The 16,183-nt window shown below is 40.5% G+C and overlaps 1 protein-coding gene across 1 annotated transcript in view; it reads right to left on the bottom strand.

Annotated features, from left to right (window-relative positions):
• Positions 1-4,307: 4,307 nt before the first annotated feature.
• LOC134631972 (huntingtin-interacting protein 1-related protein-like) overlaps positions 4,308-16,183 on the bottom strand; it is a 20,862-nt gene continuing 8,986 nt past the window's right edge. The window contains exons 14-33 of the mRNA XM_063480547.1: positions 16,096-16,183; positions 15,729-15,845; positions 15,526-15,627; positions 14,411-14,605; positions 13,407-13,517; positions 13,088-13,282; positions 12,854-13,001; positions 12,116-12,202; positions 11,923-12,030; positions 11,694-11,830; positions 11,095-11,205; positions 10,900-10,958; positions 10,770-10,800; positions 10,617-10,679; positions 9,875-9,975; positions 9,662-9,767; positions 5,860-5,983; positions 5,330-5,391; positions 4,442-5,077; positions 4,308-4,343 (exon numbers count right to left, since the gene is read on the bottom strand). The exon at positions 16,096-16,183 is cut by the window's right edge and continues 1 nt beyond it. Coding sequence (XP_063336617.1) covers positions 4,308-4,343; positions 4,442-5,077; positions 5,330-5,391; positions 5,860-5,983; positions 9,662-9,767; positions 9,875-9,975; positions 10,617-10,679; positions 10,770-10,800; positions 10,900-10,958; positions 11,095-11,205; positions 11,694-11,830; positions 11,923-12,030; positions 12,116-12,202; positions 12,854-13,001; positions 13,088-13,282; positions 13,407-13,517; positions 14,411-14,605; positions 15,526-15,627; positions 15,729-15,845; positions 16,096-16,183 — 2,617 coding nt within the window. The remainder of the gene's footprint in view (positions 4,344-4,441; positions 5,078-5,329; positions 5,392-5,859; positions 5,984-9,661; positions 9,768-9,874; positions 9,976-10,616; positions 10,680-10,769; positions 10,801-10,899; positions 10,959-11,094; positions 11,206-11,693; positions 11,831-11,922; positions 12,031-12,115; positions 12,203-12,853; positions 13,002-13,087; positions 13,283-13,406; positions 13,518-14,410; positions 14,606-15,525; positions 15,628-15,728; positions 15,846-16,095) is intronic.

The raw sequence follows: 16,183 nt of genomic DNA, 5'->3' as shown, positions 1-16,183 counted from the left end.
AGCTACCACTGTCAACCACTACAAAAGTAAACTTCACAATTTCGACAGCACGTTTCAAAATAAAACCCGCACGGAGAAAGATATTCCAACCTCTTCTCATATATTCATAATTGAGATGTTTTAACTAATGCAAAGCAAAGCAATGTGCTTTTTAACAAATAAAAACAAGATTCCAAAACGTTATTTTTAAGTAAAGATGGAAAAACCATTTAATTCCATTCTTATACAACGAAAAGTAAAGGCTCATTCGAGTAACATTAGAAGCACACTTATCGACTCCTGTATATCAAAATAAGCCCTTCCAAAATTAAATAAAGCGTTCAGCTGAACACGAAGAAACACCTGCTATGACTTTATGTTCAAAACATCTATTTGTGGTGCTGAAGAAAGATCAACAGAATTTTAACAAGGGCCGAGTCATCCTTTCAGGTAATACCACTTTGTACCGCAAGACATTGCAGTGAATCAATTCCATCTTTATCTAACCAGGCGAAGCCTTAAGAACATCTTATTTAAAATGGTGGCCTGGTAAAAGGGGAAGTATCTTGAGGGAGTGTGGGTAAGGCTAAAATGAAATATGAAACACTGAAAGCACCTACCTTTGAAAATTTCAACATACCCCGAAGTAAAACGTGGTGAAACGTTGATATATTTTGCATCACCATGTCACTAGTAATGCCATCACTTTTTGCATGTGCTGTTCATGAGGGCCCATGACCTACTGTATCCACTGCTGTTCCTATGGAGATCAATAGTCTTATCTCAATGGACAAAACAATAATTTAACAGTGCAGCAGGTTTATACAGAGTACCAGTTGTGATTACACTGTTGCCTTGTACCGTTTATTAGTGCTTTTATTTTGAATATGATGAAGTCGAACGCCGGTTGCCTTTCCCTAACTTTACTTCCTGTTTGGTCCCTGCGTGAATCACAGTGGCTACTTCCATAGTGGTGAGGTTGCAGTTTGTATTGCGCATGACTGAAATAAGAGACGGACGAGGTCGCTGTGTGGATGTATTACAGCATGAAGAGACGATTAACGCCTAAAAACAACGCATCACTCTTCAACTAAACCGAATGAAGTGTGTTTTATGGGGGAAGGTGTGTGTGTAATCCAAGTCTACGTAGAGTCTTTGAACATTTAATGAATCACTGATAACAGAAATAACAGAACTGCATTCATGATTCACTGATGTAATATTATATGAATTGTAACACTGGGTTATAATAACAATAATAGGAACAATGATATATAAAGGAATATTTCTAACTGTTAACAAAGAAGGAAAGAGAAGTTTAGGGCTTTGAGAATTTTACTGTTCATAAACCAACAATCTAAACATTTAGATTTGTAAATTTTCTGTCAACAAATCTTTTGACAAATCGTCCCAGCTTTACTTTACACCTGACACTCATACTGAAGTCAGTAAGATGTATATATGAAGATCTTGCTGTGAGGCAACAGTGCTAACCACCGTGCTGCCCATTTCTACAAATAAAACATTTTTACTCAGCTGTGCAATGTAGTTTGTAGTTTTTCAGCGTAAGTGTTTGAAAAGAAGAATAGCTGTCTGTGGGGGAGCTGAAATTAGCTGAGGCTAAGAAGGATATGTGTTGTGCGGAAAGAGTTAGAGAACTGGATTAACTCTGTTACTTGAGTGCTTGAGTGGCTGAGGACCAGGAAGGGTCATTGTGCAGGTAGGGAAGTTTCTGGAAAGTCTTTCACCTTATAGGTGATAGATTCTGGTGGTAAGCAGCTGATGGTGAACTCAGATTTCCTCAGAGCAGCATGAGGAGAACAGGAGAGGTTTTGCATGGCTTGGCACAGACTGGCAACAAGGTAACAAAGTTAGTCAATGACAAGCAGAGACATAGCAAAGCCAATCTGGCAGAGATCTGCTACACCATCCAGTCCCCAGGTGTGAGAAGGACAATCTGAGCAGAAGAACTCCGCCCACAGGCGAACCCACAGAGCCCACTTCCACCTAGAACTCAAAGCGACTTTTACAAAGTGAGAGAGGAACAGAAAATAAACACAAAAACAAACCATGACAACTATGTTGAGAAATGAGGGTTGAAATGTGGGGAGAGTTCAAAATGTGGATTTCTGAGAAATATAAGAGCAGGTTATCACTAGCTGGCTACCCTAATGCTAAGATCCTCAGAAGTGAAAAATGACCATTCTGTGTTTATGTAAAAAAGTTTAAGCCCAATAGCAAAAACTGTGACTAACAAAGAAAGGATAAAGCTGAAGCATATGGAAGAGAGAAAAATTAAAAATGAATAACATGCATTAATGCATGGTGAAGATGAGCTCGGTGAATCATGGGAAGTCCAAGGTTAATCAAAAATGGAAGTTTTAAGCCACGTGACTGTTTAAAAAAAAAATCACATTCTTTAAAAACAGAGGAATGCCACTTTCAGGAAGTCAAACGTCTTTCTTTTTTTCTTTTTCTTTTTTTTAAGCAGAGCCAGAGGATCTGTAGAAAAACTGATGAGATAATCAGGCTTTCAAATATCTTAAATGTAATAAAGAAAGCACAGTCAAAAGACAAACAGCACCTTAACAAGAGAAACAAAAACAGATACACAAACATAGCATCTTCTTGTGTGAGTGTGATAATGAGGGTGAGAAGCTATAATAATGAATCCTCTTCCTTGCACAGAAGAGGCCTAGCCATCCTGGATCACAACTTCCAAGGAAGTGGGTCGACAACTACACCAGATCATGTGGCCATAAGCCCTTGAAACACCAAGTACTCACATCCCCAAGGAGGCAGCAACGGCCAGTGGGAGCAGTAGGAGGAGCAACCCTTCATCCTCTATGACTATGTTGTACTGAAGTTGAGGCACAGCAACCCCAGACATATAGACATATACTGGCCACATACACACCAGACATACAGACACAACAATGCACAAATATACACATCCATCCATGTTGATGTGTGTATGAACAGAGGGTGGGTGCTGGGATGTAAAAATTGAGAAGGCGAGAAAGGAGAGTAAGCTCCAACTGGCTCAGTAGGTACCTCAATTCCCCATACTACCCTGCCACGCAGTGGGAATAAGTGGGCCTACTGCAACCACATCCCAGAGCACCCCAACATCCAAGGCCAGCAAAAACGAGATAAGGGTCTCTTTTACAGAGTGAGGGAGGGTGGCTAAAGTCAAGAGATGTTCATTGGGTGGAAACGTACTGCTTTGGCGACAAATTTGATATGCATCTAGATAGAAAATGTTGAGTCCAGAACGACACCCAGGTGGCAAATTTCTGGGCAAGCCAGATGGTGCAACTGTCTACATCAATGAATAGTCTAATCTTCCAGATTGGGGCCATGGGAGCTGCAACCAAGAGCTGTTTTATTACTGCTGAGCTTGAGTAAGTTAATATGTCTGACTCTGTCTAAACAGATTTTGGCAGTGTTCTCAACAACAGCATTCACATAGCATCTGGGAGTTCATAAGCAGGTGTTAGCACCTGTTGGTGCGCCTTAGTATCAGTGGCAGCAGACACTTGGCCCTCAGCATCTGCTACCACTCTTTTCCTTGGTAGGAGGGGTTTAGGTGACTAGGTGACTAGATGCTTTATAGCATAAATTGGTCCAACAGATGAATATGAGTGAGACTGTTCATGTTTGATAGACACCATAGCTGAGAATGTTTAATTTCTGTGGTAGGAGTACAAGCATAAGATGTGGTTGCAGGTGAGGGAATAAGTGTTAAAGCTTCCTGTGAACATTCCCACTTTCAATACAACTTCCAAAGCCTGAAGCTGTAGATAAAAACCAGCAACAAGGAGTTACATTGCTGGCTCACCAGTGCTAGGGAATGCCTCTGATACCAGCCTTGTAAGTTCTGCAGCATATACTCCTCCTGGTAGGATATGCCTGGATAACGGAGCCTTCGTGGTGGAAGCTGTTTTGCCACCAAACATTTTTGAAGGTTGTTAATGTCTGACATTCATCCAGTGCTGTTGTCGTTAATGTGATCCATTCACAAAATGGTTAAAATATTGTGAATAGAAAACCTAAAGAAAACTGAACAATACAACTTTATTTCAGACAATTTTCTCATCTTTAATATAGCCATCAGTGTTATAATTCAAATATTACCATTTAATTTCCAAATTTAGAGCACAAAGAAATGTTGATTTGAAATTCCTCTAACACAACATTTTCAGGAGCCTTAACAAGTGATACATGTAGAGGTAAAAGTCAGTGTTTCCAAAATGTGAAAGCATATTTTTTTTCCTCTAGTGAGTGATTAGCTTAAATCTTTAAGTCAGATTCTTCTTCAGTCAGCTTCAAGATTCTCCTGTTCCATGTTCACCCCGTTTGAACTGCCAATAGAAGAAAAACAGGACTCATGTAAACACCACCTACTCCAATTATTCTTGGGATAAGATGATTATAAAACTTTAACAAGAGAAGCACTCACCGCATTCTTCAGCAAGTTCCCAGATTTGGTAAAGATATTTGGTTTTTTTAGGCTTAGTTTGGTGTGTTGCTCTGTGCTGTTATGTGAGGCAGCCTGGTTCTGTTTAGGCTGAGCAGGACTGGATGTGGGTTGTGAGGGTTGTGACAATGAATAAGAGTGAGGATTTAAGTTACTTTGGTTTGGAGTGTAGGGCTGAGATGGTGTGAAAAGCTGAGGCGGGATATAGGGCTGGTAAGGCGTGTAGGTTTGAGAAGGTGTGTAGGTTTGAGAAGGTGTGTAGGTTTGAGAAGGTGTGTAGGTTTGAGAAGGTGTGTAGGTTTGAGAAGGTGTGTAGGTTTGAGAAGGTGTGTAGGTTTGAGAAGGTGTATAAGACTGTGGCAGAGAGGAGGACTGTGTTTGATTCTGTGCCAAGGGATTTGACTGTGAAAAACCTGGGGTGTTTGAATAAGGTTGTGTCTGTGCAAAGGACTGGGGCACTGCAGTGGAGTCAAGCAGAGTAGGTGGTGGCGGTGGTGGGAAGCTATCAACTCCATCCCCTCCATCCCCTGACACACCAAGCTCATAGTGCCTCTTCCTCAGTTCCCCCAAGCGTACTCGCTCCTGTTCCAGCTGGCTCTCCAGCTGCAGCACCTTAACCTGAAAGATTCAAAGAGCACGATCTGACAATGGCTTCCAGATGTCTAAAAACCCAATGACCCAGTCAGTTAAGATCCAGTCTAAGATCCAAAACTGTCATTGCATGTTTTTAACTACATTGATTTCACATAGTCACAATACTGTTTCTTTAAAAGGTGGCTCAACTTGTCTTATACATGATCCAGAACAACAAGCAAGTTGCACATAAGGACAAACAATTAAACAATCCATTCAGAGACATGTTAGTCTGACCTGAGCTTCCATTTCTTCTTTTTTAAGCTTGATCAGAGACATGCCGGAGAAGTCCATCAAGCCTGTAAAGGCAACAATATCAGTTGGAGTGTCAAAGCTGCATCATGCAAGAGGTGAATCACAGAATAATCAGCCAATTTCATGGTTACTTTAAGCATTTAAACATTTTGATTAGTCTGTTTGATTTTATGCTCAACTGCTGCTGATCAAACTGACTAATGAGGTAGATGAACAAAAAACCCTCGCAAGCCTTAAAGTTGTATGCTAGCTCAGCTATGCTATGCTCAGTGATAGACAGGTTGGCTCGCTGTTTGACACAGTTAAGTATTAAGTAGCAGAAAGTGTCAGAAATAAGAGGCCAAAAAAAGGGCTAAAGTAAGTGTTAAACTTACACTCACCAAGTTGTATAGATTTATTGTTTGCTTACATGTATGCTGCCATTTTTAGACAAAACTATGCTGTTATCATAAAGTGTTACTAAAAATGTGAAGCATCAACTATTTGCTTGCAATATGAGCTTCTCCTCTCACCGTGGTCAGAGATCTGCTGCTGCCCATGTTTGGTGGAGGTGACGACCACAGCAGCCATGTCATTTACATGCCTTGAGGCCTGCTGCAGCGTATTCAGCTTCTTGTTGTTGCGGTCAGCTTTTACCTGGAATGAGTAGCAGTACTTACGTTTGTCTTCCATAAGGACAGTTTTTCACTATGTGGTGCATGTATGGGCACAGAGCAGGCACATTTCAAAGGATGTAACTGGGTGACCATGCTGGCTGAGGTGGTTCTAAGTACTTACACAAAGTCACAGAGCTGTATGCATGTTTTGTCTTTGTTCTAGGTTTTAATGTAATAAAGGCTATTTCTACCTCTTTGAGACTCAGTCACTGAAGTGAAGTTTCCCTTTAAACCTGAAAGGCTTAAAAGGGAAACTTCACTTCATAAACATGTCTTTTGGTTTTATTGAGAAATCAAATTTGGAAAGTAACTGGCAACTTCCACTGTCACATAAAAGCAAAAAGGCTAAGAAGAATTCAATTCCACCCAAAATGTAGCAAAGCAACTATCATCAATGTGCAACTGTGCAATTTTCACGGGACAGTAGTGAATCCGTTTCATTCCTTAGTGTACTTGCTTGGGGGGAAAAAAAAAAACAAAAAAAACAAAAAACAAACATCAAACAAACCACTTCATATTTGTATTTATAGAAAACAGATAGAAAGGCAATTCTACATTTTAGTAGCTTCACCATAATGCAAAAACAGCTTCCTGTTCATTCAGCTATAAAGATTGTCATTACTGAGTGTTCTTCTCAATTTTGAGGAACGCATCTGTGTGTATAATAATTTCAGAGAAAACCTGTAGCTATAAGGTACTTGAGGATGGTTTGGACAGAGTTAAAGATGTAGTGGAGAGTGACCTATTGACCTCCAAACATCCATCTGAAGGTGTAAAAAGAACTGTTATTAAACATTGGCATATTTAACCTAGTAACTTAAAATAGCCTTTAATAGATCTCTTTTGTTAAGAAATTTGCTAAGAACCAGAGAGATATATGAATCAGGGTGGAACACCAAGGAATGCTGTGGATAAGCAGATACTTTTTTCCTTTCTTTTCATGCTTTGTATGATGTTCCTTCACTTGAATGTAGAGCATTGCACACATTCTTTTATCACCTTTATGTTCTATGTTTCTAACATTGCGCTTAATGACACTGTGTTGTCGATTGGCATTTGGAGCCCATTTGGCATATATGTATGCCACTATCAGCTGCTTTAACTTGCACTGACAACAGTTTATTGCTGATACATGTCCAATTCTTTTTGCCCTTTGATAAATACAGTGAAGTACAGGGCTGTGATAAGTATTTGCCCCGTCCCAATTTCTTATTTTCTGATTATTTCCCAGGTTTCAGGTCAAATACATTTTAATATTAGACAACAATAATCCAAGTAAATACAAAATGGAGTTTTTAAATGGTGATTTAGCTTATTAAGGGAAAAGGCTACTCAAACCCATCTCGCCCATCTACGTGAAAAGTAATTGCCTCCTAAACTTTTTAACTGGTTGTCCCATCCTTGGAAGCAGGAACTACAATTGTTTGTTTGTTGTCAAGTGTTTGTTCACCTGATAGTTTAACCCACATTTCCGTGGAGACATTTTAGCCCACTCCTCTTGTTTTAGCCACACTGGAGAGTTTTTGTGCGTGAACATCATGTTTACAATCATGCCAAAGGAACTCGGTTGTATTTAAATTCTGATAATCCATGTTTCTCCTTCAGTGGATCATATGATCCAGCTCACTTTTGTTGTTTGTTAAAAAACAAAAAAACAAAAAACAAAACTGGATAGCCCAGGGGTGGGCAATCTCAGTCCACGAGGGCCGGTGTCCCTGCAGGTTTTAGATGTGTCCTCGAACCAACACAGCTGATTTAAATGGCTAAATTAGCTCCTCAACATGTCCTGAAGTTCTCCAGAGGCCTGGTAACGAACTAATCATGTGATTCAGGTGTGTTGACCCAAGGTGAGATCTAAAACCTGCAGGGACACCAGCCCTCGTGGACTGAGATTGCCCACCCCTGGGATAGCCTCACTCTTGTCCAGGTACAGACCAAATATAGGTTATCAGTACTTTAACTGTGATGCAGGTGGCGCCAAAATTTAGACAAAAGAAAAAATCCGTAATTAATTATATTAAAGTTTGATAGTAACAGCTAGTAACTTATAGTCCACAAATATGTTATTATATCAGTATCAATAAATTCATTATTTTATCCACGACCATGTTTACCACACCTACTTTGACCTGACATGTATGCAACAATTCAAGTTGAAAATACTGAGAAGTTTTTCTAATATTGAAGAGGCTAATTCATATATAACTGAAGTAACTGTACTCTGCTCTATAAAAACATCTTAGAAACATGGTGTCTATCTAGATTCTTAGTCTGGATGGCATTACTGTGGCCTTCAGTGACTAAATCTTGGAGTCATTTTTGACCTGGATATATCCTTCAAAATGCATATTAAACAAATATGTAGAAGCAGTTCATGCATTTATTACTTACAGGTTGGACTACTGTAATTCATTATTATCAGGTTGTTCTAAAAACTCCCAGAAAAGCCTTCAGTTGAGAAAAGAGAAAACTGACAGGGACTAGAAAGAGGGAACATATTTCTGCCATTTTGGCTTCTCTTCATTGGCTCCCTGTTAAATCCAGATTTGAGAGCTTCACTCTCATACTGCTGGTATTCCTGTGGTTCCTTGGACATTTAAAAGTAGAAGGGGAGGTAAATCCTTCAGCTTTCAGGCCCCTCTTCTGTGGAACCAGCTCCTTTGATCAATTTGATCTCAGTAAATCACACGATAGGGTGGGACTAGGTTTCACAGTGGATTCACCTAAAACCTTGGCTGATTGCGACCCACACCCATTTTCACTCATTGGCTGATGTGATTAGGTAGAGGATCAACAGGGGGTCCGTGACCCTCTTGGGGACACTCCCATAGGGCTTAAAATCAGGGACTCCACCAACTGCTCTTAGAACTTACAAAGCTTCTCGGACAGGAGGTGAAACGTCTTCAAGGAAACTTTAAGAAGTCCAGACGCTTTTCTTTCCAAGCTCCTTAGAGTACAATGATCTGGTGTTAGCAGACACTTGGGTTTATGTGACTAGATGCTTTATAGCATAAATTAGTCCAACAGATGAATATGAGTGAGACTGTTCATGTTTGATAGACACCATAGCTGAGAATGTTTAATTTCTGTGGTAGGAGTACAAGCATAAGATGTGGTTGCAGGTGAGGGAATAAGTTAAAGCTTCCTGTGCACATTCCCACTTTCAATACAACTTCCAGAGCTTGAAGCAGTAGATAAAAACCAGCAACAAGGAGTTACATTGCTGGTTCATCAGTGTTAGGGAATGCCTCTGATACCAGCCTTATAGGTTCTGCAGCATATACTCCTCCTGGATGACCTTCACACACATTAGGCTTAAATGACTTTTTCAAATAGGTCCAGCTAGATTTGGATAATTTTTCCCCCTTAATAAAATCATTATTTAAAACTGGATTTTGTATTCATTTGGTTTATCTTTACCCAATATTAACATTTGTTTGATAAACTGAAACATGTAATTGTGAAAATATGCAAAAACATAAGAAATCAGGCAGAGGGCAAATACGTTTTCACAGTATTGTTAATTTAACAGAGGAGTGCTGGTACCGTTTGTTTGTTTTTTTTATTCCACATTTCTTCAAGGTTCGAGAGCCTGAACATGACTTTGTATGTTGATACCTAACAAACCAACATGAATATGTTTGACATGAGTTTGTACCTTGGAAGCAGCAACTAGCTGAGCAGTGCTTGCAGCAATCTCATGTGAACAGGCAATGAGCTCCTCATATGTGCCTTTTTCACCCACAACCCGGTCAGCTGAGTCCCTAAACATGAAAGTAAACCATCCATTTACAGTTTTATTTATTATTTACAAATTTTATTGTTCAGAACATCAATCAGTAAGTGGGTTTTGATAAATTTCTGAACTTACAGCAGCTGTGTGGCCCCCCAGCCCACAGCTTTGGAAGCAGAGATGAGTCCTTCGGTCCAGCGAGAGTTTTTGGCATAGAATTCAGTAACAGTTGCTGCACCCTGACAGCACAAATGGAACAAATGGGTCACTCGATAAAACACCAACTGCAGATTCTGCTTCTTGCTCATTGCCAAAATTTAGCAAAATGCTAAAACACTGGATATATTGAAATTTATAGGTAAGACTGTTAGTGGTTTGTTCAACGGGTTTGTTCAAATGGTATCACACTGAAGAAGATAACTGGAGCCTCTCTTCCCTCCATCACAGACACTATTTGCACCCGCTCAGCATTGTGGAAGACTCCACGCACCCCTCACACACACTCTGCTGCCTTTTGGCAAGAGGTACCAGAGCATTCAGGGCCTCACTGCCAGACTGCGAAACAGTTTCTGGACTGACTGACACACACACACACACACACACACACACACACACACACACACACACACACACACCTTCATACATGTCACTACCAAGCCCCCCTCCCTCCCTCCCTCACACACTCACACAAATAATTTTGCTCTAGAGCTTTTAGCTCTAAAAAGGCCACTTTTACATGTTAATGTGAAGAGGAATAAGCTTCTTGATAATCATGATTTTTCCCACATCTTTTCCATTCTGCATCGTGTTTGATGAATAAAAAGACTGAGAATATCTGAGCTTGTCCTGCAATTTCATCTTTAGAGTGACACCAACTTACCCTTCCTCCTTCCACAATGTCTTTCTGTAGGTCAGTAGCAGCAGTCACCAGCATGTGAACAGCCTGGAGAGAAGAGAGGGCACCACAGTAAATACAGGAAACAAGAGTTAACTAAAGTTCACAAAATTATTTGAATATTGCCCACTTTCTTACCTTCATCAGGTCTGAGCAGGATCCCAGGATACTGTGATGAAGCAAACACACAGATTGTAAGTAAGAGAGGAGGAAAATAACCTACACAGAAATAAATAATTTTATGATGATTCTTTAGGATTTTTCTTACTTCTGATTGACCTCCAGTTTGACACCAGTATTGTCTTTCTTTGCCTGACTCAGTATTTCCTGTGGAAAAAAAAAAAAAGAACAGATGTCTATGTGAGATAAATGATAGAAATATAATTCAGAGAATAGTAGCTTTGCGTAGAAAGGTCATAGTAGAGAATGCTTATTTTTGATATATCAAAAATGTTGTCCTTACATCCATTCGCAAGACAGCCTCTTCAATGGCAGTAGATGTGGCGAGCATCTCTTTGTCCACCATGCTTCCTAGTTCTTCTTTTAGCACATCATGCCCTTTTGGACGCAAATCCTAAACAAGAGTCACACAGTTACAGCAAACATGAGAGTCTCAGTAGCGAGTATTGAGAGGTCAAGTTCAGGATCTTTGGAAACCTGCAAAAAAGTTGGCACTTTTCTTGCCATTATCTCAATAACATAGAAACATGGTCATGGAGGGAGCGGTTCACTGCTGCTGCCCCACCCCCCCCCTCCATGTCAGGGGCAGGGCACTGCCTGTCTCCTCTGGGACTCCCACCCCTGGGCTGTGGGAGCCCCATCTAAGGCCTCCCTCCTTCTCCTGCTGGGATGTGTGCGCAGATATCGCTGGGTTGTGAATGGCCCGGTTATCCCACATCCACATCTGCCTCTATCTGCCTCTGGCTCCATTGGGGGCGTTATTGCGGCTTCCCACCCTCATTTTCAATTTTACACATACACACTTGACAATTTCTCTCTCTCACACTCATACATACACACAATACTGTCTTGTTAATTGGTTAAATATAAATTCAGTCCCACCTGTCCTACCGCGAGGATGCGTTGAACAGTATAGCGTATTGCAGACGGGTCTGCTCGCTGTAAACTCGCCTGAATCTTCAAATCCTTCAAGAACTGAAGGCAGTGATTGGCACAGTCCCGACAGCTGTCAGTCAGATCTGTATGAGTCCAACACACAGCACTTAACTTTCTGTGTAGAAAATATTTAGCAAGTGTTACGACAGTTACAACAACTATGTACGTTTCTTACAGTTCGCCTGGTCGACAGGGGCTGAGTGAGATGTTGCCGATCCGTTAACAATTGTGTCAGCAGCAAGGTGGGAAAACTGTGTGACTGCTCTTAGCAAACCACTGGCATCTACGACAGAACAGAGAAGGATTAAACAAACTAATCAGTTGATGTACGTGACTTGAACTGAACACACCCACAATTCCCAACGTACCATTACTGTTTCCCAGATAGGCCAAGTGGCTCTGTTGCATTTTGTCAATAGAATTCAGGGTGATTTCTGCTCGGTTCACCAAATAATCTGTCAAATACAAAGAACTGATCAAAAACAAGCAGTATGGAAAAGCAAAATGGCAAGTTAAGGTCTGAGGATTAAAGATTTTTGGTTACCATGTTAATTTATTGTATAAAGTTTTGTGTAGCAGTGCTGAAGTAACAACTTATAGTTTTCCATAATGATGAATCCTTAAATGTGTGTGTAGACTGAATCTTTATTTTCAGTGCAGGGTTTTTTTTGCCATGTCTTTCCATATCATAATGTGCATATCTGCTTTTGCCTCCATTAAAATCTGTGTTGAAGATTGCTGTTGCTATTGAATGCAGTGTGAGTTATATGAAGAAGTTCAGTCATCTCTGAAATTTAAAAGGCATCAGCCATGTCTTTACTTTCTTCGTGTGTGTCCTCATTAGAATATGAAACAGATGAACCAATGTCAATATTTATTAACATCTTAGAAAAGAGGTTTGCTGATTTTATTCAGTTTTTTTTATTTTGTTTTTGTATTAAAATGCATATTCTATGGCTTTTCTTTGGTTACATAAAGTACTGTACACTTTTCAAACACATGGGCAACTGAATGCAAATAAATAAAAGCTTCCGTCCTTAAAATATTTTTTAAAAAGTCTGTTTAAAGGGATTTTCTTTGAGGAGGGAAAATAATAGTGATTTTACCAGGAGAGCTGATGCAGCGGACGTGTATAGGGTCATCCAGTTTGGCCACAGCGTCCAGTATGATGCCCTCAGCTTCCACCACTGCACACTGTAGCAGACAAAACTGCTCCTCCTGCAGCTTCTGGGCTAGCTGACTTTCACGAGAAGCCTGATTTATCACACACACATACACACAAAGTTAATAATTAGTCAGTTATAAAGTCCTAAAATAGAGTGACAAACAGAAAACTGGACCTGTTGCTGTAACTGGGCATGTAAGCCTCCCAGTTCCATGCTGCTCCTCTGCCTCTCCTGCTCTAGGGAGGACTGTTGAAGATGAGTTTGTTGTCTGAGGGTTTTCAGCTCAGCTTCCTGTTCCCGCATCATACGCAGCAACCCCTCCTTTTCCACCTGCAGCCCTGCCAGTGTGTTGTTTAGCTGGGTACCACTCTGAGAAACACATTTAAAAAAAGTTTTTCATTCACAAATAAGTCTTATCTTATAATCTTCAAGGCTTGTAGAAGCAAGAAAATAAGTTTACAGCATCCACAAGTTTTGTTCTAAATGTTCGGACCATTTCTTTGCTTTGCAGGATGTTGTTTGCTTGTGTCAGTTCTGCTCGTGTGGATTCCAAATCTCGCTTGAGCCTGTCAATCTCTAACTTCTGCGCTGCATTTATGGCAAGCTACAGGAAACACAGAAGACACACAAAAGCAGACAGAATTATATTATACAACAAGTTTAGGGGCACTTTTGTGGCAATTATAAATGCTTCCAGTACAGCAAAGAAAAACACAATCATCAATCAGGTAAATAAAGTAAAAGTAAACACAAGACAGAGCTGTGTTTGATAAGGAAGTATAAAGAAAGATGGGCCTAAGTGGTTCAAGGCTGAACAACCAATATCATGACCGAGGTCAGGCAGTCCTTTTACACGCAGTGTTACAGATGTTGTACAGAGGCTTTAAGAGGGAGACAATATGTGTAATAGAAATCTGGTTCTGAGGCTTTTAATCTTAGCTTTAAAAGTCTGATAGTGTTACAGGACTGTCATGCCAAGTTAATGGAGCGCTCAACTAGTTTGGAAAGTTCATTTAAAGATCACTAACATGGCTTGATACCTGGATATTTATAGCTCTAAGGAGAGGTTAAATCTGGAGTGATATTTGAACATGTCTTAAACAGAACTACTGAGCCAATTCAATTTTATTGTATTTATATAGCGCCAAATCACAATAAAAGTTGCCTAAAGGTGCTTTGCACTGTAATGTAAAGACCCTACAATAATACAGAGAAAACACATAAGCAAAGCGTTACAGATATCAAAATACCAAAGTGTGGACATTTTTTGTAATGCTTGAAGACAAAATCTTTCCATTCATCCTCTGCTATTTATTCAATTCAGTGTTGTGGTTGGGTACCTAAGCTAGCTGTCACAGGGCAAGAGGAGGGATAAACCCTGAATACGTTGGCAGTCTATTCCTGAGCTAATACATTTTTGATATATTAATATCTTTAGCCCTGTGAAAGACAATGTTGTATTTCACTCTGGACCTTTTAGTGATGCGTGTTTCAGACCTGCTGCTGTAGCTGAGCTCTCAGATCCTCCAGCTCTCGGTTGGTCCTGTCTCTTTCCAAGTCCAGGGAGCTCTGCTGTAGTTGTGCCTGTTGTCTCAGAGTGGTAAGCTCTGCATCTTTTTCTCTTGCAGAGCGTAGCAGCACTTCCCGCTCAGCCTGCAGAGCTGTCAAGCTGCTGCTCACCTGAGATCCCTCCTAAAGAAACACAAAGACATCTTGAGAACTCATACTCATATGAGAACTCAATGCCCAATGTGTTTTTGCCATTCGTTATCAGGCACCAAGATGCTTACAACACTCTAGAGCCTATCCCAGGTACTATAGGGTGAGTCTGAGAAGTATGTGAGGATGGGACATATGCGAAGACAGACAGTAGTTAGGTGTGTGGTAGATGTTAAAGATGGGTTCAAGATGGAGGCAAGATTACATGAGGGATTGGCTCTGAGCCCCTTATTGTTTGCAATGGTGATGGACAAGGTTAACAGATGAGGTCAAGCAGGAGTAAAAGTGAAGCTGCAAGGAGCAATAGTGATGGTAGATGATTTTTTTTATAACTGGGGTCAACAATTCACATAAACAGACAAGCACAAGAGAGGGGAAGAAGAGACTGCAGGCAGGGTGGAGACAAATGTCAGGGACAATTAGTGACAGCAGGATAGCAAAAGTCAGGAGGACAAGCTAGAGGTAGAAAAGTTAAAGATGTTACGTTTTTCATTAGGGGTAAAGAGGACGGACAGGATTAGATTTAGTATATCAGAGAAATGAGTACATTGAGGTCGACCATTATGAAGACAAAGTTAGGGAGGCAAGGCTGAGATGGTTTGGATATATGCAAAGGAGGGCTAGAAGCTATATTGGAGAAAGGTTGTTAAATTTAGAGCTGCCAGGCAGGAGGAAAAGAGGAAGGACCACTGCAAAGGATTCGTGGATGTAGTGAAGGAGGACATGCAGAGGGTTGGTGTGTCAGAGAAGGAGGCTTGGAACAGGTTAAGATGGAGGCAGATGGCCAGCTCTGGCAACCCCTGAAAGCAGCTCAAAGAACAACAAGGGTTTTCCCGAAAGTCTAAAAATAGATGTGTTCTGCCATGAAATCTGTGGTCATATTACAGTCTTACCTTCTCTTTACTCTCCAGAGTACTGCGCAAGGTGGCGAGCTCTGCTCTTTGCTCCAGCAGTTCTTGGTTCAGGCGGTCAACCTCCATCTGCTGCTGATTCATCTGATCAGGACGAAAAAAAAAGAAAAAGAAAGAAAGAAAAGATCAATAGTGACAACAGCTTTTGTTCATCAACACAAAACTATGTCTGATGCAGGTCTTACCACATTGCTTTTCTCCCGTCGTAGATTTTCCAGCTCAGTTTCTAGATGATATTTAGCCCTCTGCAAATCATCATGCTCTTGTTTGGTGCTTGACAGAATCTTCACCGTTTCTGTATTCTGCACATGATTAAAATACATTCCATAATAACTAAGAAGGTAAAGGTACCTCAGCTTGCTACAAAAATGAGAAACACAGGAAAACAGCAGGATGGGGTCTGTAAGAAGGTAACAAAATTCACCTATCACCATCTCCAATTATCTCTATCATTAATTGAGCTGAACAATGTGGTTCAACGTTCTAATTTAAATTTTTAAAAGGCGGCGGCTAAGGAAGTTAAAAATAAACATCATAGAAACTGCAATTTACCTTCTTCATTAGGTCTGCATGGCTGCTAACCAGCTCTGCATGTCTCTCTTTAAGTTGAGTGAAACGAAGCTCTGCTGCTTGAGCTCTG

This window comes from Pelmatolapia mariae, linkage group LG7, assembly GCF_036321145.2.
Source record: "Pelmatolapia mariae isolate MD_Pm_ZW linkage group LG7, Pm_UMD_F_2, whole genome shotgun sequence".
NCBI lineage: Eukaryota > Metazoa > Chordata > Actinopteri > Cichliformes > Cichlidae > Pelmatolapia > Pelmatolapia mariae.
This window is presented reverse-complemented; position numbering and strand designations above follow the sequence as displayed.